Source organism: Hippichthys cyanospilos, chromosome 3 (genome assembly GCF_059441005.1).
Source record: "Hippichthys cyanospilos isolate Australia breed blue-spotted pipefish chromosome 3, RoL_Hcya_1.0, whole genome shotgun sequence".
NCBI classification, from domain to species: domain Eukaryota; kingdom Metazoa; phylum Chordata; class Actinopteri; order Syngnathiformes; family Syngnathidae; genus Hippichthys; species Hippichthys cyanospilos.
The window spans coordinates 7,595,006-7,621,285 of record NC_142371.1 but is presented as its reverse complement, the minus strand read 5'-3'; the positions used below and the strand labels follow the sequence as shown (position 1 = coordinate 7,621,285).

At 36.1% G+C, this 26,280-nt stretch overlaps 1 protein-coding gene across 1 annotated transcript in view; it reads left to right on the top strand.

Annotated features, from left to right (window-relative positions):
- The first annotated feature begins 7,886 nt into the window (after positions 1-7,886).
- Positions 7,887-26,280, top strand: part of ascc3 (activating signal cointegrator 1 complex subunit 3) — a 60,446-nt gene continuing 42,052 nt past the window's right edge. The window contains exons 1-13 of the mRNA XM_088410516.1: positions 7,887-7,938; positions 8,257-8,385; positions 10,078-10,228; positions 13,544-14,115; positions 15,663-15,789; positions 17,265-17,466; positions 17,883-18,018; positions 19,290-19,415; positions 21,155-21,358; positions 21,852-21,992; positions 24,957-25,121; positions 25,385-25,561; positions 25,866-25,937. Coding sequence (XP_088266642.1) covers positions 8,302-8,385; positions 10,078-10,228; positions 13,544-14,115; positions 15,663-15,789; positions 17,265-17,466; positions 17,883-18,018; positions 19,290-19,415; positions 21,155-21,358; positions 21,852-21,992; positions 24,957-25,121; positions 25,385-25,561; positions 25,866-25,937 — 2,157 coding nt within the window. The 5' untranslated portion in view covers positions 7,887-7,938; positions 8,257-8,301. The remainder of the gene's footprint in view (positions 7,939-8,256; positions 8,386-10,077; positions 10,229-13,543; positions 14,116-15,662; positions 15,790-17,264; positions 17,467-17,882; positions 18,019-19,289; positions 19,416-21,154; positions 21,359-21,851; positions 21,993-24,956; positions 25,122-25,384; positions 25,562-25,865; positions 25,938-26,280) is intronic.

Sequence of the window (26,280 nt, the reverse complement as noted above, 5' to 3'; positions counted from 1 at the left end):
TTAATGTTGTGGTTAGAGGGGCTTGTGTGCGCATAATTTTTTTCATAATTTCAGCACTGGCTTTTGTCTACTGAATGTAAGGCTGAAAACATACTATCCAGCAACACTGTAAATAGTCCCTAAATAGAATGATTGACAATTTTACCTAAAATTGAAAACCAAAACATTAGTATGAGGGTCCCTGTCAGCCAGTGACTCTGTAGGTTCACCATGACCTTTATCTCTCATACAAAGATTTTGGAAAATACTTTTTCTTTTACTTTGTAGGTGTTGGAAAATCAAGAGGAAAATGTTTGTATTGCACTGTTTATTACTATGAAATTAAATCAAGCAAAGTAGTACTTAATCTTAAAATTGCATTTGGAAACCTAAAAATAATGTGTTAACTCATGTGTTTCATTTTTCATATGTATCAAGATTTTCAGCTCAGATGTTGAGTATTATCATTATTAGATTTTTTTTTTTACCTCAAAATGCATTTTACATAATAAAAAAATATATTTAATTTTTCCTATAATAAAATGGACAACACAAATTTGGAACCAAAGTGTTGAAATGTATTTTATCTTATGCCTATGTAGAGCATTCAAAAAACAGACAGCTTTTTTTAGCAAAAAATAATGGTATCAATACACTGATATAAATGTGACTAACTATCTTTATTGGAGTCAATCACATGCTCTTCTTTATAGGGAGCTGCTGCATGTTGATTAGTAGTTCACTCCAGATCTGTTATCAGGTTCTCTACAAGTTTTTTTAAGACTAAAGACTGTTAAAATGTTCAATTTTAGATCACCAATGCTGCTGTTTTACCAAGGACTCTAATTCATTCTACCCTAAACCGGGTATTAAACATAGCGATTGGGAGGGACTGGGAAGCTTCAAAGTGGTCCATGTTCTTATGTTCTGTCCATTTCTGTTATAATTCCCACATGCTGCATTTGCAGATGTGCTAACTGCTCATACATACATACACACACACACATGCATATATATGTGAGTGTCTGAGAGTGTTTGTGTGTTATAACGAAGTAACTAAGAGTTAATGTCAGTGAGATTAGTTTTGAGTAATTGATGAAAATACGCTAATTCAACTTTCATGTCCTACCAACCAAAAAGTTCGAATTGAAATCAAAGTGTATGATGACGATGAGGCATTATTAGATGACACACACTTTTGAAAGATGAATATGCCAAAACTTTGATCGTGTTTTTCCCAAGCCTAGGGATTTCAACTTGGCAGCATTCAAATTGCTGTACATTCAAATTGTTGTAACTCTGTCAACTTTTGTGCTACCTCTATGTATATCATTTTGAAGGGAATTAAAGGTAGGATTAGAATACATCTTATGAAATAATAATTATAAAATTTCCTTTTTGGAGACATAAGCCTGATTTTGTGAAAATGCATCGTGTACATGCACACATACAGTATGTGTGTGTATGTGCACACCCATGACCTCATCAGTGTAACCTCTGTCAAATATTTAGCGCCTCAATCCTTCAAGTCAAGGTAATCAGCAAAAGTTGAAGGAGGACAGCTTCATTGTTGAATATGACCTTTAATGGGCCTTTAATTCAAAACACATCTTTAAATTCAAATGTTTGGTGTTGCAAATCCCTATGCATGACCTTGGTGAGGGTGGCCATATGAGAGTTGTTGTTGCCATTGACTATTTTACATACTGAACGCTAAACAGTTGTCTACCAACCTGTCCACAGGCAGTGTGTTGCGGACAATCTTAGCGGTTGGGGTGTCTGGTAACCTTGATAACAAGTGATGGTGACAACCATCTCTGTTTTGGAAATTGTCTTATTTCTTTACACATTGCTCAAAAGTATCTCTCGGAGAATGACCTTTCGAGCTGACTCAAGACCCTAAAAGGCTGCCATCCTATTTCCTGCTCTAACTTTGCTTTGCTCGTTTTGTGTACTGAAGGGGTCACTCCTCACTACACAGCGGTGCATAAACATTGCATTGCTCGCTTTACGTCAGAGGATTTTGTCCTTGGGGTAAACCATCTATTGTCTTAGAGTATTACAGGGTTTGCAGTTCCTCAGTATGTTATGTGTGAAGAAAATCCCTCTGAATTTCTCTGAATAAAGTACATCTTTTGTTCATTGACCTTCATCACTCAAAGTGAGGACTTTAGTTTTAGCATATTCCACTAATCAATTGTGGGAACTAAAAAAGGAAAACAAAGTGAATCCAGCAGACAGCAATAACATCAAGCTTTGCAATTTAGAGGTGAAGGAGAATATCCCTACAGTGATGGAGGACTGATCTAAAGGCACATTCTGCAGCTGAAATGAAAGGAAGCTTTGATTGCCCCCAGTCTCTCTGATACCCTCCTGTGAGCTGCATGAAAAGTTGAACTGTGGGGTCCACAAATAAATAGTCAATGACATCTCTGTAATCCCAAAAGCTCTTTCCACCTCAGCCATGTGAAATTAAAGCCACTGAAATACCCAAGTATATAAAAACAAGTGAGGGGGCAGGGTGCAGGGATACATGTTTTTAATTTATATTTATTACTGTATTACTTTGTATTTAAAAACACACTGTGATATATATATATATATATATATATATATATATATATATATATATATATATATATATATATATGAGTGATGAGTGTTCGTCAGAGATAAAGAGAAGAATAAAGAGAAGAATAAAGAGAAGGATATAATCGTTAAAAAAACACGCGGAGGATTGCACTCTCTCGCAGAGGGATGACACTTCGACCTAAAGAGGTAAGGAGATTGGCGGAGTCGCAACTAGCAATAATGACAAGGTAAGCTAACTGTGCAATTGTTCTGGTCAATATGTATCATGATGAAGTTGTATACAAAACTCAAACAGTATGTTAAACACAATAACAATGATGTAGACTCACTGCTAATGTTAACTCCACCGAAACCATCTATTTCTGAAACATTGGTTCCTAACCTAGCCGACTGAACTTGAATTTGAGTACTGTATTAACATTGAAATTGTGAAATGCACGGTTTTTGCCGACAGCATAAACAATGCATCACATCGCTGTGAAGCTAAGTAATAAAAGGATTGAAACACAAAAAAGATTTTGTATCTTGTCTTTCAAGTTTTACAATACAATACAGGTTAAATGATTTGTACTGGTTAAACCAACCTTTCACTGGATGTGTAATGAGTTTAATGAGCTATATTTAGAATGGCAAATCATTCATCAGTAATGCAATTGTAGTGTAATGCATTAGATTTCAAATACAGTAATATTGCAATGTAACTAATTATTTTGAAATAAAAGTGATACGTATCAAATAATGCATTACAGTTTTGAAGTAACTTGCTCAAGAAATATCAGCTCTGACATTCCTGTTTGGATTTTGCAAGTTTGAATGGTTGATTGTCCATAGTGAAAGGTATACCCCACTTCGCAACCAAAGTCAGCTGGAATAGGCTCTGGCTCACCCGCGACTAAAGATATGAAAGCAAAAATCAAAACACTGATGATGACTAGCAACAGTAGGAGCAAGGTAGAATTAAAATGTTATTTGTTGAACAGGGCAATAAATCCCAACAAAATTGCTAAATGTCTAACAAAAATGAAAAAGTTTCCACTGTTGGGTTTTTAAACATGAGACACCAAAATATATCAAATCTGTTATTTGGATTTGGTCAGTAGAAAAGAAACATGTATATCAGAAACTTCAGCAAGCATTTTGATAATGAGCTACAACCGTATTTTGCTTTGCTTTTTAAAGTGAATGTCTAACATCAGAAATAAGATATTTGTTCAAATTACCTTAAAATATGTTATCTCTAATTAATGATATTCAACTCCATGAACAGACTGATCAGGGACAGTCTAAATGCTTAATTAAAAAAAAAAAGCTTACTGCAGTTACTGTATTGTTAAAAAAAAAAAAAAACATCAATCATGATCAAAATGCACACGTACATCCCTACTCATGCCCGCTTTGAACTCCTAAAGTATCAAAACCATCACCACCATACTCAGTCCCCTAAACACGTCGCCTGTGTCTATAAACTCAGTCCAGTCTCAAAATAAAGGCCGACTCTCCCTGGAAATAAATCTGACTTGCTGTCAGCAATATTGACTAAACTCTGACACCAGTTGTAGTGACCAAACGGTATACTCCATAGTCTCCAAAGAAACCCCTGCAGAACTTCTCAAGGGATAAGATTGAATACCCTCTCCAAGTTGAGAAAACTAATTTCTGTTATGCCACACTGTGAAAATAATTGCACACAGAGCAGTGTTATAGTTGCAATTTGAAAAGAAAAGCGAAGCAAACACTTTTACAAGAATGGAGCAATAGGTGATTTCTTGTAGACAAGAAAAAAAAATGGTTCTGCTCTCACTGAACATTTCATTGATCACAACTGTTAAAAACGCTAACGTGTGTCATGTTATTAAAGAAGCCAAAAGCAAAATGCTATACACACGGTTTTCACTCCAGATGTGTGGGTGGTGCCAGGGATTCAGGGCCCTTAGAATCATAATCATTACAACACACCCCAACCACCCTCACAGAACAAGCAAGTTGCTCCTGGGGTTGCAGACTTGGATACAGCACAAAAGTCTGATGAGCTAGACATTCAGTAAATTAACTGATGCAGTACTAGCATTATATTCAACTTTTGATGAAGAGTGGAGCCCTTGACAGGTGTGTTGCTATGAACTCAGTCTTAAAAATATTATAACATACATTATTATACCATGTTATTTTTGTCCATTTTTGACCATTTGAATTTGTTTCAAAGGATGAAGGTATAGAGTTGTATTTTAACACATCACATTTAATACTGGCAAAGTAAATCCTGGTTATTATACAAATTGTATTGTGTTCTGTACATCCACGTACAGTACGCTGAAGTGCTGTGTTGTAGTACATAAAGTGAGGTTGGCATCAAGGGGTTCAAAGAGAGGGATGCCTTGGCTCGTCCTTTTCTGATTGTCAATTAGTCCGATATTCCGGGAGGAAGTTCAAACAAAGCTGATCTCCGCATTTTAATGAGACAAGGGGCCACCGCTACATATCTCAACAGCAGTTTTCTAAATACCAAAAGCTTCTCAAGTGAAAAGGTTCAGCAGCAGAAATGAGGAAAGGATAATCAAAGAAAGGGTTGAGGGGAGGTAAAATAAATTCTTAAAAGATGCAGTAACAATACTATTTTTCCTGTGCTCATTTCGCTCATTGTGAGGAATCAAATGTATTTTGAAATATAATTAAGCTGATGCTGACACACTGTGAACCTGACTGTGATTACATACATGCAAGCAACATTTTTATATTGAGGGTAAGTCAACATTCTGAGTACCATTTTGAACCAAATTTGAAGGAACTGTAGGTAAAATAACATTAATCATAAAAATGAAAGAAAATAAGTAAGACAACAAAATGTCAGCATCGAGCACAAACAGAGGAGGATTTGCAAATCTGTAACACCCGTCTTACGGTTAAAACCACAGCACAAAGAATAGAATAGGATAGGATAGAATAAAATGGCTTTATTGTCATCGTACCACAGAACATTTTGAACTACATCATCAAAGTGAAACCAATTTGTGGGTTTATTATGGCCCACAATAGATTCCCAAGGAAATAAACAATTTATTTACTCAGGAATCATTCGGGGGCAACAATTTTACTGCTACCTTATGTGGACAGTATGGAAGATAAATGCTTGCTTAAAATGTTGAGTTTTGATGACAGCCGCGTGCTTTACCTAGTTTAGTATGCATGTGTTGTATTGGTGCTGCTCACTGTTTTGTACTTTTGTCATCCCATTCTACGTCACTTGCTGGAGATGATATATGTTGAGGACAGCTAGGTGTGCCTGCCTTCTGTCTGTTTTGTTGCTGATTCCACTGATGCTACTATGTTCACTTCTGCCCCCTTCCCCTCAAGTGCTACAAATCCTTGACTGCTCTCCTAATCTGTCATTCTTCAGAAATATTTAAATGAAAACAATACTCATTAAAAATGTTTTCCCACTGTCAACAATGATGGTTGGAGACAATATGGTATTCAATAATTTTGCCTGATCTGTGAAATATAATGTGGTTCTTCATATAACCATGAGAAGAAAAAAGATTATTGGGGAAACTAATAAAAAGGTCTTTGTGTGGGTTCAAGATTAAATCTTTGAAAGACAAAAATTGTTTGCAGTGTACTCCCAGAGATGGTTCTAGATGAAACACTTGAAACAAATGGTTCTCAGATGAGTTAATTCTAGATTAAATGCTTGAAACAAAATGTTTCTCAAAGTAACTGCCTGTGTTGGTTCTAGAAGAAAACCTTAGAGGGTTAAATGGCTCTATGTTGAATTCCGGGTGGGAACTTTGACAGATGGTTTGGGGGTCAATTTTTATGTTGGGCTCTCGGTAGAACCTCCAGAAGGCTTCAAAGTGCAACCGTCATGAATGATTCAAACAGGAACTGAAACTTGTTCTCCTATGAGGACAGAGGGAACCTTTTAGGGTTCTAGCCAGCACTTTTATCCCTAAGGAGAATGTACGGGAATGACAACGGAAACATATATTGGAGTTCAATAAATCAGGGAGCTCTGCTGCATGTGTTGGCAGGAAAACGAGTGGCTCAAGGCATGTCCAGGGTGAGGAAAACAAACATGACAGACACATTACACGAGGGGCTGAGGAATACAGCAAAATGAAATAAAAATAAAATTAGATGGATGTATGATGTGTAAATGTCATTGTCCATCCATCATTTTATCTACCACTTGTTGTCATTATTAATCTAAATTCAAAGACAGTGGGCTATAACCAACATTTTCCTTTTGTGGTTCAGGTCATATTTCTTTGCTCATGGTAATGTCATCCACTGAATATTCATTTGAAATGAGGTTTGTGTTGGTTACAGCAATATTAAGGATGACAAGACAAACATGAGAAATTCACATAGATAAGACTCAAACTGATGTATTGTTTTCTACAAGTTATATCCTTCAGTCAAATATGTGTATGTATATGTATGGGCGCGCGCGCGCGCGCGTGTGTCTTTTGTTTGTGTCTGGTTCCAGAAATTTCTAGCAGCGATGCTCCCGGTTCAGTAGACACCACTCATGCAGAGAACTCGTGGTGTGGCGTACGTTGCCGGCTGGCCAAATGAGGGTCCCGGGGGCGCCATCCCACCAATCCCCAAGAAAACATAAATAATTACATAAAACCAAAGTGAGAAACTGCATTTTAAAAAAAAATATATATATACAGTATCTGATGATGCTTTTTTTTTGTTTTGTTTTGGGTTTTTTTAAGCCCATAACATTTAGCGTTTGGCCCATACAACGTAAACTGTTAACTGTAAGGCCAGTGCAATATATTTTTACCTAAGGAGCTATTATGGTGCAGCTCGTGAAATATGAAATTTAATAACCATGTGTATTAGCACAGAGACCCTAAACTGCAGTTCGATGCTCGACTTTGAGGCAATGATTTGCGGCTGCAGAATGTCCTGTATCAATGACTAGTATAGCGCTTGTCATTGTTTCTTATTTTGGACATTTTTAGTTTTAGAAATATAAACAGCAATGTTTTTTTTTTAAAATAAAACTCATGAATAAAAGAAAACATAATTAATCATATAAAATAATAAATGTTTCTTAAAGTCACCAAAATATTTAGTAATGTCTAAATGTTTAGTGAGGCTGTCGTTATTCATCTAGTGCAAAAATTGTTCTTAAGGTTTCGTTTTTCAACAGCAAAAAGCGAAAGCTAACTACGTGACGTATTATATTTAGGTGTTTGGGAAATGTAGTCCCATCAGTTCTATACTCAATCAGGTCAATTTCATAAAAACTACAACACCCACATTTCTTCGCGCGATGAAACTTTTGTTGACATGTGCCTGCCTTCGGCTACTCCACTGGTTACTAGAGGGTCATAACTAGTGTTGTTTTGCAATGTAAGTGTCTATTTATAAAAATGTGATGATTTTCGATACGTTTCTTTACTCTGTTGTCATCATGTTTATAACCTCGAATGTTATTATAGCTGTAACTACCGTAGTAGAGGCGGAGGAATTGACTGTCAGATTCTCAAGCTAATACAGCATTAGCCTGTGTCGAAGTTAGTTCATTTGCACTCGTAAAACATACAGTACCTGGAAAATAAATACGTACATTGTATCTGGCAAAATCCAAATTAAAAAATCAGGGTTCTTCAAGTGGTACACGAAGAGTCTAATTATTATGAATGTGCCTTCTCTTGGTTTGGTCTGAAGCAGAGATATTGTACATCATCAGCACTTGGACATTGTGAATCTAGGATGTCTCCTCCGCGGCTGACAGGAGCTCTACGCTCCTTCTCTAATGTCACCAGGAAGGAGGACTTCGATGTCTGTGATCTCAAGGTAAGTTGATCATTGAAACGTGTTGGCTTTTAAGATGTAACTTAATAGCTCATAGAGCAACTATTATGCCGATTTTTGAGATTGTAACACGAAAATGCTTATCGAAAATTACACGCTATTGTAAACTCGTATATAAACTTTAATTTATTTTTTCGAATGAACAATGGAATAAACGGAAACGGTGGCCATGGTTCACACTATGCTAACTACAATTGTGTTCAGTAAAAGTTCAATTAAAAAAAAAAAATTATCAGTGAAAAGTTCACACATACAGAAATTATGAACATTGGCATTATGTCAGTTCTTATTCAACATTCGCTACAAACATAAATTTTCAATCAATATTGTACCTGCACTATTAGTGTACTGACTCTTGTCGGTGCCTCGGGATACAAGTTTAATTTGGCCTCTGACCACATGCATAACTCACACTACTATTTCAAACCACGTTCCCCAATTTAAATGAATTGAAATGTCATTCATGTAATGTGTTAAGACGCAAAACAAAAGGAACCACTGACTTTTTTTTTTTAAGTAAAAAAACAACAACAACAAAACACTTACCTAATGTATGAAAAGATTATTAGGGATGGGACAAGACACAAATCTCAAGATACGAAATGTCTCAAGTGATTGAGTCCACGAAAACGAGATGAGACGAGATCTTTGCAAAATTATGAAACACATGAATGCCAAACAAAAACTTGCCAGTTATCGATTTTTTTTTTTTTGGGTGTGTTTGTGAGCAGACACCAACAAAATTAACTATCTAGTGGGCAAATATAAATGTCGAGCCAGGCTCATTTTTCAGCTACAGCTAAGATCTGTCCAAATATTGAATAGTTAAACAAAATGCACATAGCCCAGATTAGCGACATGTATTGCATATTTTTTTCAGTGTTCACAAAGAATCTTGGTGAAATGTAAATTAAACACAGAAACCAAGCAACATATTTCCACTTAATTATGAATTAGCAACTTTTATCTATTTTTGATAATCAACCGACAATTTAGATAACTCTCTCCCCAGACATTTTGATTGAGACGAATTGATGTCAAAACCACAGAACCCACATTTGAGTCAGCCTGGTATTTATGAACGCTATCAGCATCAATGTGAGTAATTTGTGTCTATTAACCTGCCTTTGAAAGATAATCCGACAGACCTTGCTGGCCGATAAAGAGCAGTTGAGCGCTGCAAATTGACTAATTGCTACGCTTAATGCTGGCAACAATAAAATGCCAGCATAATGAAGTCATTTTTTTAGTGCTATGAATTGGTGATTTAATATGATTTCAGAACAACATAGTGATGTTTGCGTGCTGTAAGATAACAGATATTGTGGGAACAACTTCAAAACAAAAATGTTACTGTCAAATACATACAAGCATTTGGTATGGTCAGGTTTATTCTGACGTCCCACCACGTTTGGTGCCGTGTTTTACTGTCTAAACAGTGTATTTTCCTGTGTACGAGGACGAGAAACCTTCTGGCGTTCTAATCTCACAAGATCTCATCGAATGAGGTCTCCTTGCTCATTATAATTGGAAATGATCATTTTGATACTCATTAAAATAGTCATTATGCTCGCAAATTCATTAAAATTATGCTTGTTTCACTTTCCAAACAGCAGACCACAGGAGAATACGTTTTCTGAAATTTGTTTTGTTTTTTCTGATTCTTTGTTTTAGACCAAACGTTTAAAAAGACAGGAGCTTTTTGCAAGAGAAAGTCTCACATGGCAGAAGATTTTCCATTTCTGCACAGATCATCAAGACAAAATGAAGCAACATGCTGTCGATCAGGAATTAAAGAACCTACTTTCTGCAGCAAAACAGATAGGTAATGCACAAATGCACACAACTTAAGAAAGGTAATGTTTTTTTTTTTAAAAGATTCCTTTTCAACAGATTTGTTTATGATAAATGTTCCACCAAGGGTTTACCTTGTTACTCCTTATTTCACTTTTACTTAGCGAGTGTACGAAGAGCATTTATACATAAAACCTTTCTCATAACACAAAGTAAAACAATAAAAAAAAGCGCCAAACTTGAAAATTTAGGTACCTGCAAAGCTACATAGCAGACATTACAGAGAACCCAAAAACATTTTCAGGTAGTATAACATACCTTTTGTAATTGGCACACTGTTGAGTATAAACACTATCAGTTTATTAACATAGGTGACTGTAATATTTGAGGAAAGGAAAACAAAAACAACCCAAAAAAAGAGATCGAACAAAGAAGACAGACAGTACTTCGACATTTAAAGATACAATAATACAATCTTGTTTTGACCGACCATTACATTCAATCATTCATTCAGTATCAAACTCGCATATTCATACATATTCAAATGTAAAGCCCCCACCATAATTATTGTCAGCCCGTGTTAGCTCTTTTCCTTTGCTTTTAATAAATTCTGTGTTCTCTAAATAATGTAGGACCAAAATAGTAGCACATTAGAGAACCTTAAGTCTGTCTGATGAACAAATTCTACAATTTTCAGTGTGAGTATGGCTCTGCAATGAAATTCGATCTAATTTTATGTAGGGCTGCATGATTATGGCCAAAATAATAATCATGATTTTTTTGGTCAATATTGCAATCACAATTATTAATCACAATTTTTCATCATGTTTGGTCAAATGTCTCTATTTTTTGCACATTTTTTAAACAAGCAGTATATACTGTATAAACAAGACTTCACACATAAAAATAAATAAATAAATAAAATAAATGATGTCTATAATAAATATGACAAATTATGGCTGAGTGCAAACCATAGAAAAAAATGAAGCCTACTTAGAACCAAGCACACACTAGCAACAGACCTGTAAGAACACCCACAGCCTTATTTTTTTTTTTTTTGGCAAGAAAAAATAAAAAACAGTAAAAAAGTACCAGAATCACTCGACGTGAGTATGCTTAGCAAATTCAAACACAATTTATTCGAGTTTTTGCCATTCAGATTTTCCAAAATGGGTCTCATTTGACAGCTAGTACAGTATACTAGGGGCTGAGAGAAGCAGAGGCTTTTGGCATGCAAACATGTGGGAAACAATTGTCATCTAAAAGCTTTTAGGGTGGAATTGAAACCTGATATCTCTGGAGTGCCAGTGAAACCAACTTCAGCGTTGTCATTGCGTCCCACTCTTGACGCGTGAAAGAAGACAGGTGGAATCTTGCCGGCTAGTATAAACCAAGCTGCGGACGTTCTTGCAGGATTTGCTCGTCTGCTATTTCTTAACGGGCTGCTGCATGTGTAGTCATTGTGCATCACATGTGAGTCCTCTTCTGAGTCCTCCTCTGCTGCAGCAGTTCTTTTTTTTTTTTTTTTTGGCTTTAGTACCACTTTAAGGGGTACAACGGCTAAAGTGTATCAATTCATAGTAAAATGTGGATTCTGCCAATTTACCATGACTATTTACCCCACACACGCATGCACAGATGTATACACAAACAAACTTCCTTGCGCTCTCTTCCAAAGGCAAGCAAATGAAAGCATAAAACGCTAAATCGCGTTTGTGTTGAGTTACACTGTATACCTTTAGAACGTCGTTTTTTATACCATGTTTTACACCTAGTGGGATCAGTTAAAATTGAATGTGTTCAATCAGAAATAATTCATGTACAGTGGGCCCCCGGGTTACGAACTTAATCCGTTCAGCGGCTACGCTCGTATCTCGAATTGCTCGTATAGCGGGCAATCCAAACCCATGTTAATTCGTGAATGCGTGCAACGCGCGCCGAAGCCTTAGGTAAAAACGACACACTGTATACATATATTAAAATTGAGTGACAATCTGCTGTACTCTTGCATTATACAATAAATACAATGGATAAATAGCTTTTACCTTTGAAACGACGAGACTTGGGCTGGGTGTAAGCAGAGGGGGGCAGAGTCCAACGCTCAAAGTTAACACGGCGATAGATTTGCTATTGGTCTTACAGTGTTACAGTAACTCTTTCAGTCAGGGTGCAAATCACGCAGATACTAAAACATCATCCTCTTATTTCTTTCTTTACCGCTGCTAGTAATTTTAGAAGCTATGTCTAACAGATAAAGTTTGCAAAGTCTTCACAACATTCCGTTTTTCACTAATTTTCTCTCCTTCCTTCCATCCTGTCCCATCAAGCTAGATAAAGGCGTTCGGCCAATAGCATATCGGCATTTCTGTGATTGACGTGTGACGCCGGCCAATAGCATCTCCGTGAGTGAGACCGGGTGACCTTAATCGACCAATAGCATATTCGCATCTCCGTGACTGACTGATAATTATTTGCACTTTTTTTTTTAAACGGTTGGAGTGTATTGACAATTAATTAAAAAAAAACACACATTTAAACCAATGACAATTCTTTGTCCTGCAATCGGCACATTTAATTTCATGTCAGCTGTTTTTCCCTTTAGCTGTACAAACACTACACTTAAATGGTAATATATTTAGACACCGTGAGTGAGACAGTCAGTGTGACGTTGTAAGACCAATAGCGTTCACGTTACTGCCACAAGTATCTACTGATGATTAATGATGTCGCCACTGTTGATTTTATTGACGCAATTACACGAGAACGTTTTTACATAATCAATGGCCGGCATGTCGAATTGCTCGTAAGGCGAGAAGTTTGTTCGTAAGCGGAGGACAAAATTCTCCCTGATCCACGCTCGTAAGGCGAATTGTTCGTAAATCAGGGTGCTCGTAAGCCGGGGGCCGACTGTATATGTTCATTGGTAAGCAAAACCTGTGTTGCTTACTAAAGGTTTGTTTCAATTTCATTTACATATTTATATTAATTTAGCAATGTAAATTTTCATTTTAACAAATGCTGTGTTATATATTTTGTTTAAAAACAAAACTTTTTATCATGTAGAAAAATGGCAATTTACCCCAAAACATTTTAAAATTCTATTCTTTGTGAGCTGTTATTTCAATATCGCGATACAGCGATACCATGACATTTTTGTTCAAGGTTATCGTACTGTCATAATCTGATTTTGTCCCATGCCTACTCCCCAGTACATACTGTAGAGCAGGGTACTCAATCTGTTGATCAAGGTTGTCCGTTCGACATGAACATAAGGAAACGTGTGCCTCTGTTTGAAATAGATATTGGAACTGTATTTTGTGTGCTATAATTTTTTTCTGATTTACAGTGGGTAGTGAAAATGGTCAAGAGGCAATTGAACATGCTGCTGTCTTTCTGCTTGAAACATTCTACAACAAAGACCATGTGGGTACAGAGGAGACTCGGGCCATTAAGCAGATGTTTGGCCCTTTTCCCTCATCTGCTGCAGAAGCTTCCTGTGCTTGTGTGGCAAGACTGGTGGATTCACTTAGGGATTCCAAAATTGAGGAATTTATCCAATCCTATTGCTCCCGACATAAACCTCAACAGGGTTCTTCTTTTGGACGCAGCATTGCTTTTTCCCATGAGTGTTATATGCTCGACCCCCTCGAAGAACTGCCCTGCTCTGGCATCCAAGATCATAACATGAGCTTGGACTTTACCAACTTCTTCAACCATCAACAAAGTCGAATGACTGTTGGTAATGAGGGAGAGATGTTCCTCACTGAAAAATCTTTAGTGACTGGATCTATTCTCAGGACAGAAGTGGATAAATATTTGAAGGAAGGAAATATGATCTCATCTTGTCCAGAGGATCTGTGCAACTCCCTATTTGAGATGCTTGCCTCCCACAAAAGCAATGATGAGCTGCAAAATGAGGTATATGTTTTGTCAAAAATCTTGTTTAAAACCAAAGATTCGTGATGATTAGATTTGGGGTGGTTTTATTTATTCTTAGCGCTACAAATCAATATGCATCTATGATAATTGCAATCAATAGCTTGTGCTCATGGTACTAGTATTACCATAATACACCAAATATAGGACGCACCTGAGTATAGGACGCAGTCCGACAAACCCTTAGTTTTAGGGTCAAATTCTTGTATTTTCTGTATAGGATACACCAACAGTTTGGCGACAATTTAAAAAACAAAGCAAAACTGAATAAATAATCATCTTTTTTTCATATTTTCTTGTAGGCATATCTGCAAATTATATATTCTTGTATTTCCTGTATAGGATGCACCAACAATTTGGCGACAATGTAAAAACCATAGCAAAACAGAATAAATCTCATCTTTTTATTTCTTCCACATTTTTTTTATTTATATATCCTAAGTTATATATTTGGTGCGAGTATAATGCTGTGATTGAGCTGTGTGCTTGCCGGTGAGAGTGATGAGAGAAATTGAGACTGAATTTGTGCGGAGGCTCCCGCACGTAGCAGCTGCGGATGCATGGGAACGTTGGAGAGAGTTTCAGGAAAAGCTTTTTGAAATAAAAGTGAATGCTGCTTGTACCTATCCAATTTGGGTTACTACAGGCTTCTCTCTAGGTTGACGTGTGAGGGCCAATAGCCCCTTAGCCCAAACCTTTTAGCAGCCTCACGGTTTGCAACCTCCTCTGCTACAAGAAACACTTTCTTCTTGAAAGTTACTGTAATGTTCATGGGTGAACAAGGGTGAACTCGAACATTGGTTCAGTCTGCTAACTTATTTTGTTAAAAATAATGTTGTAACAATCTCAGTTAACATGAGCTGCTGTTAGCTTCTACTCAGGCACTGGCTGCGAACTGCCAACTAACTTATGCCATGTACTATAGCTCATCCCATTACTGGAATTACTGTAAGTAAGAATATACTGTATCCAATATAAAAATGCACATTATGTCGCTAATGGATGCAATCTTCCTCGAATGCCGTAGAAAAAACATTCTAACCTTTAAGTTACCATTTATAGGACGCACCCATACATTTGGCCTTCTTTTTGGGGAAAAAAGTGTGTCTTATATTTCTGGCGTTACGGTATCAAGGTATACTTATTTCAAGGTATCGCTACTCATTGTGCTTTGCTGATACTAGAATCGGCCTTTCTCTTGGAATATTTTTATAGGAAAAAAGTTATATTGGAATACACGTTCTTTAAATTATGTATTTTGTTTTGTCTTTTCTTTTTTTGGGGGGGGGGGTAATTTTATGGATCAAAAATATTATTGGTATCGGTTCTTGTGATTTTCCTCAACCACTCAAGAGTTAAGATCTCAAACTGGTACCAGATTCAAAAAATGTGGGGTCAAACGTCCCTACTTTTTGATCATATTGTCAAACACTGGTCAAGATGAGTGATTTGTGTATGTTTGCTGCCATGCTGACATGTTTGTCTGTATTTTCAGTTTTCAGCATTTCTCCTTTTTTTTGTCCGCCTAGTTATTTGAGCTGCTTGGCCCAGAAGGACTAGAAATGATCTCCACACTTCTTCAGCAAAGAACAGCTATTGTTGACTCCCTGCTAAACACCACACCACATTCCCAGCCCGAGTCGGGCTGTTTACACGGTAATACAATACGTTTTAATTTTTGTATACTGTACATCCAGTAAGTAATCACCACGCTTGACTTTTTCCACTTTTGGAAACGAAATAAATTCAGTGTTTTCCTCACATCTTTAAACACAACGATGACTCAATAATGATAACATGAAACAAGTGTTTATGTTTTTTTCCCCTAAATTTGTTTAGAAAAATAAAGCTAAGAAAATAAATGAACATACTGTACGTAAAAATGACCAGCTCATGACACAAGCTATGCTCGAGTCCCACTGATTGAGGATTTTTCATGTGATAGAAACTAAGCATTAGCTCAAAATGCTCACGCTAAAAACCTGAATCATTTTGAAATTTGCTGGTTTTTATTTTTTAACACTTTAGGTTTCATTGTGTCTAGCAAACGTAGCCACTAGGTATTTTTAGTAGTCCAAATTTTGTATGGAAGTCTCATAATCTAAATTTTAATCTGAGTCTGTTTAGAGATTTTTTGTAACGGAATAAATTCAGTGTTTTCCTCACATCTTTAAACACAACGAAGACTCAATAATGATAACATGAAACAAGAGTTTATGTTTTTTTCTCCTAAATTTCTTTAGAAAAATAAAGCTAAGAAAATAAATGAACATACTGTACGTAGTCCAAATTTTGTGTGGAAGTCTCATAATCTAAATTTTAATCTGAGTCTGTTTAGAGTTTTTTTGGGTAGTTAACTGTAACAGTACTTACCAGCAAGTTTAAGAACTGGGGGAGTAACGAAAAATCTGAATTCAGATACAATAGGTGCTTGAGTTAAAAGAGTTAGAAAAGTAATGTGTTGTGGGCAATGTTGTGTGTGGGGGATGGAAGTGACAGGCCCCGGGGTGGCAGCGTAGTGAGAAGAGCAGGTTGAATCTCTAGATGAGATAAAGTAGAAATCATTCAGTCAATCAGCACAGGCTACAGGGCAATCATCACATCTCATCTGTTTTCAGGAACAAATCTGGCTTCTATTGAGCTGCTTTGCCTTATACTGATGAGCTGCGACAGGGAACTTTAACACTTCAAGTGCCTGTTGTGCTTTGCATGGCCACAATTTCTGATAAATACTGTACATTTTTTTCTGCAAATTCTTGACCCCCACTTCTAACATCCTTTTTTTGCTTCCTTTATTTGACTATAAAAATCCAGTCAACACGTTTTGAAGAAATTTGGTTAGATGAAGTTTGTATATGTAGATGTTGTAAAGAAAGATTGTACATTCAGTGGATTTCCCTGAGAGTGAAGATAATGGTTTGATTTGTCCTGATTTTTAAGCCTCATTATCATTATCTACAATGCAATGTTTTAAATCATTCTAATTTGGCTGGGTTAGTAAAAATTCTCTGTAGTGTGTCACATTTACAATACATACTCTGTTTACATTCACTTTACTTTGACTAATATAATTTTATATTATAATGTAAAACCAACTTTATAAACCTATGCCCACACTTTTTTTTTTTCAGATTCTGTCCGAAAAGGCAGTGATGAAGTTACTAGGCCTACCTATGGCTGTCAGGTGACCATTCACTCAGAACAGGAAAAACATTTGATGAAGATATTCCGCAGGGAGGAGAAGAAAGAGAGGAAGAGGGGAAAAGGAACTGATGATGTGGAGTGCGCAGATGCTTTCATCAACTTTGACCCAAAAGAGATGAGAGCCCAGCGGTATATCAGATATTTCGTATTTTTTATTGGTCTTCTTTCATTCCTTTTTCAATCATTGTCCTTTTCCCTCATGTGTTCTTTTTAAATCTGACAATCTATAGTATTTTTGCATTGTGGTGTCTTTGTTGTATAAAAAATATGGTAGAAATCTTTATCCCTCTAAATTTTATATTTATTGGGGAATCAACCAATAAAGGTTGACAAAAGGATAGTATTCCATCTACTTAAACTTTCTCAGCCAAACAAATTGTAGTACAAAGAAACACGGTACCATTTCATATAAATAAGCCACTGTAAAAATGGGACTGAAAATTCTTTTATGTTTTTCTCATCACCCCGGTAACTTCGCTTAAGAAACATCTTAACTAGTTTTGCATTTGTATGCTATGGTAAAATGCATTGTTCTTTTCATGTAGGGAGCAGGCTCTGTTGACTGCACGCCAAGAACCTATACTTATTAGAGAAAGAGTGTATGAACGGATTAAATACCCAAATGTCTATGACAGCTATGCAGACGCCACAAAGACACCTGCCTTTGTTGGAGGAGCTAGGGTGAGCTTTTTTTTATTTTTTTGTTATTTTTTTTTACCAACTAATGAGCTACATATGCATATACTTGTACAGTAAATACGCATACACACACACACACGCACAGTGCTTGGATAAAATATTTAATCACCAAACTGACACACACTGATAATGAATAATTAATCATATTAAGATTTTGAATTAAAATTCTTGTTACTGCACTTCTTCCACATCCTTTCAACATTTTGTTCAAAATGTATTTGAACACGGCAAACCAAATTGCAAGGATGCAATTAATTAAAGTACTTTACATGTTTAAGTGTCTTTGCAAATGTATTTGGCTTTAGGAGACCAGGCTGGTGGGGTGATGTATGATTTTGGAAAGTCCATGTTAGTTTCTTGATGAGACGTTTAGCACAAAGCAAATTGTGTCCCCAGTTTGCTTAATGTTTTTACTGTTATTAAAGCATTCAATGAACATTTGATGTGTGCCCCAATGGCTATGGTGTTCCCTTTGTCATAGTATGAAGGGTGGAATATTTAACCACAATGAAGCAGGAAGAAATGATATTGAAATTTAACATCGTCCATCATGTCCGTTGCAAATTTGCTCAAACAAATGCCGGGTCTTCCAGAGTTTGGTTTAGGAAAGAGTTTTGCTATGGCTTGCTACATTAGTGTCTTTAGTGCTATCATTAGCTGTGGCAGCAGTCACTGGAGGGTGCTTTGCATGTATATAGGAGGCTAAACCTGAGCTGCTTTTGTCGTAAGCACAAAGAACTCTCTGGCATTTTTTAAGTTAAGTTTGCCATTCATAGTTATGAGATGGTTAAACTGATTGATCAGTGTCTGCTTTGTATCATGGTGCATCATCATTTTGACAGAGACAGTATTGAAGTTTGTTTGAAACACTCAAGATGGATAGCCTGCACCATCCATTTTTGATTTCATTATATTGTTTTCAGGGTGTTACGTTTATCATCTTAATACACTGTAATAGATTTTGCCTTGGTAGTATACACTGGCCAGCCAAATTTTTTAGACCACTTAGTTAGTTGATAATTGATGATATTGAATGCTGTAGCTGCATTAAATATCCCGGTTCTCAAAAGTTTACTGACAGGTTTGAATTGATTAAACCTTATTTGTTATTGTGGATGGAGTTCTACATCACTGCAAACTACAGTCACGATAAGGAACATATTGTTAAATGTGTAATTATGGAACAGCTTAATACAGACTCATATAGTTTATTTGAATTTACAATATTCTTTTCTTATGTTAATTACGTCTAGATGCTGCTTCCTGAGGGAATCCGCAGAGAGAATATTAAAATGTATGAAGAGGTGGAGATTCCACCCAATGAACCGATGCCTATTGGCTTTGAAGAGAAACCCGTCTACATCTCTGAACTGGATGAGGTAAAATCGTATGTCGCCTTTCAGTTTGGTTACAAATAACCCAATTATGGGTGAAATAAAAGACTGACCTCATTTTTAGGTCGATTTCATCCAACTTTGTTTTTTTCACCGAACAACCCCCCCCCCCAAATTTTGTACATGCCAACCTCGGAAACTTGCATAAAACTAACCCACATATTGGGTTTTTCCTTTTTTTTTGACCCACAATGGAGTTATTTTTAACACAACTATTTTTGTGTGGTGTTGTTTTTTTTTTTTTTTTTTTAATGCACTCAGGACGTACATGGCGGTTTTCATTTATATATTTGTTTATTTTTTAGCAGTAATTTTAGTTTTATACTTTTGGGATGAAAATGCTCATTAGTCTTTGTCATAGTTAAAACAAACAAACAAAAAATCCTCACCTAAAACTAAAAAAAGATAGAATGGCCATCAAACAAGCAAAACAAAAATGCAATAGCACCAACCTTTACTAAAACTCTTTTTTCCTCTTTCTCTTGAACAATAGCCAAATATATAAAGTCTCTGTGCTCTTGGGTTTGTTTACTTCTTTTGTTTTGTGAGGAAATAATAAAAGATGTTATGCTAAATTTTCCTCTGTTTAGGCACTCACAAAGATGTTTCGATATGGATAAGTAAGATAACACATAACACTCATTCATCATTCAAAAATTCCTGTGCATTCACAACGTAAAAGTAGCTAGCACACATAAGATAATGAATTGACTTTAGCGCAACAAAGCTAACCGAAGCTATCTGCAGAATTAGATAATATGAGGTAAAATGTAAACCTCATATGAAAATTTTCACAAACCAATTGTAGAGGAATATATGCAGAAAAGTAAATCATTTGCTTGCTTTTAAGTCAGCTTCATATTTTTCATTGGTTTTCACTCAGAAAGTAAGTTAGCTGTGTTGCCGTCTGTGCCAAGTTTTTGCCATGAATTGGGTGAATTTCTTTAAAATATAATTTACCTTATTTTTTTGTTTAATATTATTATTTTTATTATTTGTAAGTAAGTATCAAGCCTTGATGCCTTGTTTATATACTGCTTGTTTAAAAGAAGGGCAATAAATAGACATGTTTGAGCCAACATGATGAAATAATCATGATTAATAATCATGGTTTCAATATTGACCTTTCAATACAATATTGATCAGTATTATGGCCATAAACGTGCAGCCCTAAGTAAGTTGTATTTGCTTAAATGAAGAGTATTTCAATCCAAAAACAAATCACACTTCAGGTTACATTTTAACATTGGGCCTCTTATTTGATAGCAGCTTTGCAATTTTTATATCCATTGAACTTGCAGGTTTTTGAATAGATTCTTCTTGACTTTCTTTCTAGGATGTCAGAAAAGCCTCCCAGAGCTGCTATTTTCTGTCTCTCAATCTCATAGACCTTTAGTTTAAGAATGGCTCAAAGGTTCTGATCAGGGCAGGATAGGGGCCACACATACCTTTCCCTCATTTTATGCTCATACAGTAGCAGCCCATGATGCAGAGACATTTCTTAAGGCAAAATATGTTACATTGTCATGCATAAAGATGACTTTGACACATTTCTGTTCTTAATTTTAGACCATGGTCAGTTGTAGTGTAGTCGTCAATCAAAAACTCCACATACTTTAAAGATGTGATTTTTTTTAACTTCTTAAGTTAAGTATTTGTATAGTACCAACAATTTCTGTAGTTTTTCTCTTTTGTCCACTGTTTGTGTCCGCTATTTGACCCAGATTGGACAACTGGTTTTCAAAGGAATGAAGCGTCTTAACAGGATCCAGTCGTTGGTATTTGAGACTGCCTACAACACCAACGAAAACCTCCTTATCTGCGCCCCAACTGGTGCTGGCAAGACCAACATCGCCATGCTGACTGTCCTACATGAGATTCGGCAACACCTACAACCTGGTGGCGTCATTAAAAAGGATGAATTCAAGGTGCATGCAGAATGAACACAATAAACAAACCAACAATAGTTGCGAGTAAGAATTTCCTCTAGTCACAATGGAAAAAATCATATCAGTATGCCCTTCCCAATGAAGACAATGCATAAAATGTTGAATCATAATATTAAAAACAGCATTTTTGTATGTTTTCGAAGATTCCGTTGATGGCAGCCCACTGAAATGGTATCACAATGCATCTCTTAAACCCATGATGTCAAACAGAACAGAAACTAAATAATTAAGATACACAGACGCTTTGTTCTCTATACCAATGCTCATGTCTATGACAGAATTGCACTTCATATACTTTGTCAGTGTTGTGCACTTAATGAGTGAATTTAGAATTGTGCCATTTACCAAACTTTCTTATTAGCAGCATTTTAATAACTTCCCGCTCCATTTTCCCCAAACCAATTTACTCTGCCATGATGTCCAACATTTTCATTTATTCTCTTACTTTATATACTGGTTTTTGTGTCTGCAGATCGTGTATGTTGCTCCAATGAAGGCTTTGGCAGCTGAGATGACCAACTACTTTGGTAAACGGTTGGAGCCACTGGGCATTACTGTCAAAGAACTCACTGGCGACATGCAGCTAACCAAAGGGGAGATTCTACGAACACAGGTAGCCCTTCCCCGCACTCTTTAATGCGTATACACACAGATGCAGCATGTGACCACTAAGTGGCTCAGTGCTTTGACAAAAACATCTGTGAAGATAACCCTTTCCATAAATGTTCATTTTTTTTGCACAGTTAAAATGTTTTCACACACACACATCCTCCTCTTAGTTTTGCAACACATTTTCAGAAGAAGCTATTTAGTGTCTTTTTTGCTATCTGTTCCTTTGGAATAATCTGAAAAATGACATAAATAGCATGATTGTTAAGGGTGTGAATCTTTGACTGTCTTGATTTGATTCAGAATTTTGGGTCTTCGATTCGATTCAGAATTGATTTTCGATACAAAACGATTTTTGAAAAAAATTCAAGATGATTCAATTTGATTCAATCAAATTTTATCGATAGATGTGCAAACCATCTTACAACTTCAGTCTACTTTGCAAGACAAAATAAAAAAGGGAAACTGTGTTCATCTATTTACTAAGTTGTGATTTGTAAGGAACATGCCTTTTTCCAAAAAAAGTAACATGTGGGCAACTGCTATTTTTTTAAGCTAGCTATAAATTGTATTGTCTCGCGGATAATGGGGACTGAAAAACCCTGAAAAAAAATGAAAAAAAAAGTTAAATCCGCGAAGTAGGAAACCCACTCTCAACCCCCCCAGGAATTTTCATGCATGTGTGAGTACCAGAACTTTTTTAATGTGAAAAGTACTTATACTTTACATATTTGAGACAAATTAATAATTTAATTAATAATTAATTAATTAATAATTTAATTAATAATTTAATTAATAAACCTTATACAGCAACTACTATTTCTATCCCTTTGTTGTAGTAGGGGAGGGGTCGGCAACCCAAAATGTTGAAAGAGTCATATTGGACCAAAAAAACAAATATGTCTGGAGCTGTAAAAAATTAAAAGCCTTTTAATGAAGGCAACACATGCTGTATGTATCTATAGTAGTATATATACTGTAGTAGCCTTAAAACAAAGGCAAACATGCTGTAGAAAATGACACACCATGTGACTACTCTGTTGTGCGATGCTGCCTCAAGTTTAACTTCATTACAATATTAATGAATTGCGTTTCATAAATAATATAAATAAACAAAGGAAAAATGACATTTACCTTTGGGGCGACGTGACTTGAGCTGGTGGTGGGTGGAGGTGGAGGGGAGCAGAGACGAACCCACAGAATTTTTTTTTCTTAAATGAGAACTTTTCTTAAACGAGAACATATCAACGGCGATTTCCTTCTTTAATCCATAATAGAGGAAGCCTCTCCATTTTGTTGTTGACCGAGGTCCGTCCCCTGGCAAGGAAAGTCTTGCCCTTAGAAGACTTGCTTGACCGTGACTGTGACCTTAATCGACCGATAGCATATCCGCATCTCCGTGACATGCGAGAAAAGATGTTTTTGTTGATGCAGCAAAGCGAAAAAAATAGTGTGGACACACTGACCGGCATGTTGGATGGTTCATGAGACGAAAGGTTTGTGCGTAAGAGGGGGACAAAAAAACTGCTGCCTTCCCATTAAATAGATTCTGTTTAGTAGGAAGGCAGCACAAATATTTGTCATGACTTCAACAGGATAGGGACCAGCAATTAAGAAAAGCCATTTTAAATGCTTACACAATCACCAGATCCGTGACAGTCAAACTCCATTCGTTAGCAGCGGAGTGAAAAGCTGCACTCATATTCAATGCCATGTGGCTTTCCTGCGTCTCACAAGATTGCTTGCAATGAGGATGGGGCAATTGAATTTCCTCCATTGTTTGTTTTTGTGTGTCGTGCAAAGAAGGCTTGACTTTCCAGAACTGGCGTGGTGATATCATCGCTCAGAGCGCTTGCTACGTAGTACGGAAGCCGACAGGAAGTGTATTGATTTATTTTTAATTTCATTATCAATACAGTGATGTTTTCAATCGAATCAAATCACAACTGTAACATTTTTTAGTACAGTCAAGACAGTATTTTCATTCATTTACACATATGTAAGTACTCGGACCTGGTTAGGGTTAGCTGACAGAAAGTGTATCGATAGCTTTTCGTCTATATCAGTTTAATGCCATTTCAAATCGATTTAAATCATAGTAAATGAGATTCCCTATTCATATGTGAATCTTTTTTTTTTGGCATACCTCTAATGATTGTTAACAATTTTGTCAGCCTTACTATGTGTTGTACTCTTATTTTTTTATTTATTTTGTTTTTTTACCACAAGCCATGGTCTGCATAGGGCTTCCTCAACAACACATGCTCTCCTTGTTAAATCATTCAGTAATGGGGTACAAAAGCTTAGATGTTCTTTCAAAGTAGATGAAATTGAATGAACAAAATTAGGGGTGTTGCGAAGAGTCTGGCAGCAAGATTGAACAATCTTCTGCCTTGTTCTTGTTCTGGGCTTTGGGCTCAGATGGCAAAATGGAAAGCTTATCTTCACACAGAAAAACATTTAACCGTGGCTACATCTTGAAATCTCCCAAAATGTGTTATGTTCGGGTGAAAAAAGGTTTATATATTTTTTCTTTTTTAGGAAGCATTTTTGCCAGTGCTCTGCTTGCGAGACCCTCCATTTTGATAAACTATTTGATTCAGGCATATATGAGTGGTTTACAACAGCGGTGATTTATTTACTTTACAAACTTTTGATGACTAACTGCCTTTATAGAGAGACTTCCAGGAAAAGGTAACAAGTTCTCAATCACGATTTTTTTTTTTTTAGTTGATTTTCTTTTGTTCCTGATTAAAAAAAGGTGTATTGAATTTTTGAATATACAAATTCATACAAATTCACCGACGGGCAAGGCCTGGGTCGGAATTGAACCTACGACCTCCGCATATGTGTCGCCACTATTTTATATACATCCATCCATTTTCTTAACCACTTGTTGTCAACATAAATATATATTTTTCAAATGAATTTATGTGATGAATGATCAAATGTTTTCATGTATGACTAGATGTTGGTGACCACCCCAGAGAAGTGGGATGTTGTTACAAGAAAGAGTGTGGGAGACATTGCTCTCTCCCAGATCGTACGTCTCCTCATCTTAGATGAAGTTCACCTTCTTCATGAAGATCGAGGACCAGTACTTGAGAGCCTTGTGGCTCGGACCATCAGACAGGTATAAGACCATAATACAGTGATCAATAAATTGTTTTTCTTTATAGTTTCAGAATCCCATAATTATTATTACAGAGAAAGAAAAAAATAATAAATAAATTACCGGTACCCCAATAGGCGTGAGTTAATCATCATAAGTAGAACGTTTTATGTTAAAATGAGAGCCATTTTCATTATGGAAACATATTTTTAAAAACTCACTAAAAAAAATCACTTAGAGGCTCCGTAAAAATAAATGTTTTTTTTTTTTTTTTTTCCTTCCAGGTGGAGTCCACCCAGAGTATGATTAGGATTCTGGGATTATCTGCCACTCTTCCTAACTATCTAGATGTTGCCACCTTTTTGCATGTCAACCCATACATTGGGCTCTTCTTCTTTGACAGTCGATTCAGACCTGTGCCGCTCGGACAGACCTTTGTTGGCATCAAAACTACTAACAAGGTAAAAGAACACTGATTGCAATTATTATCAAACCATTTTGTTAGTGTTTATTTTATTATACTTTATCAAGTTAGCATATGTGTCCTGTAGCTATACTGGCAGAGGAAAATATACTGTAGTATTTCACAACAGCACACCTCTCATGTCAGCAACTATTACATATTTCCCCAAGGGATGATTCAAACAGAAGTCACTGCACAGATTGTATAACAGTATTGATTAACTAACCGTTAAATTTCAAAATAGGAACAGAACTTGACTCGAATTAAACAGATATTCATTGTGATTTTTCTATTCCACTTAGATCCAACAAATTCATGACATGGAGGAAGTTTGCTACAATAAAGTTGTTGAACAAGTCAAAGCTGGTCATCAGGTAATTTCTTCACCCTTTCAAGATCAGAGGTGTTTAACTACAACATATTTTCCGTTTTTGTTTTTTTTTTCTTTTGCCTAGACCAGTGGTCAGCAACTTTTAACATTCAAAGAGCCATTTGACCCAGTATCCACGGATACACTTATTTGTTTTATCTTATTCAAACATTTTCAAGTGCTTGGTGGAAGAAGCATGTACGAATGGCTCATGGTAAATTAATTAAATACTAAAATAAAGAATTACCTCATACATTACAGGTACTTTAATAAGTAATTAAGTACTAAAGTAATTGATTAATTAACTTTAGTGCATTTAATATGTTTGCTTAAAACTAAACCATTGC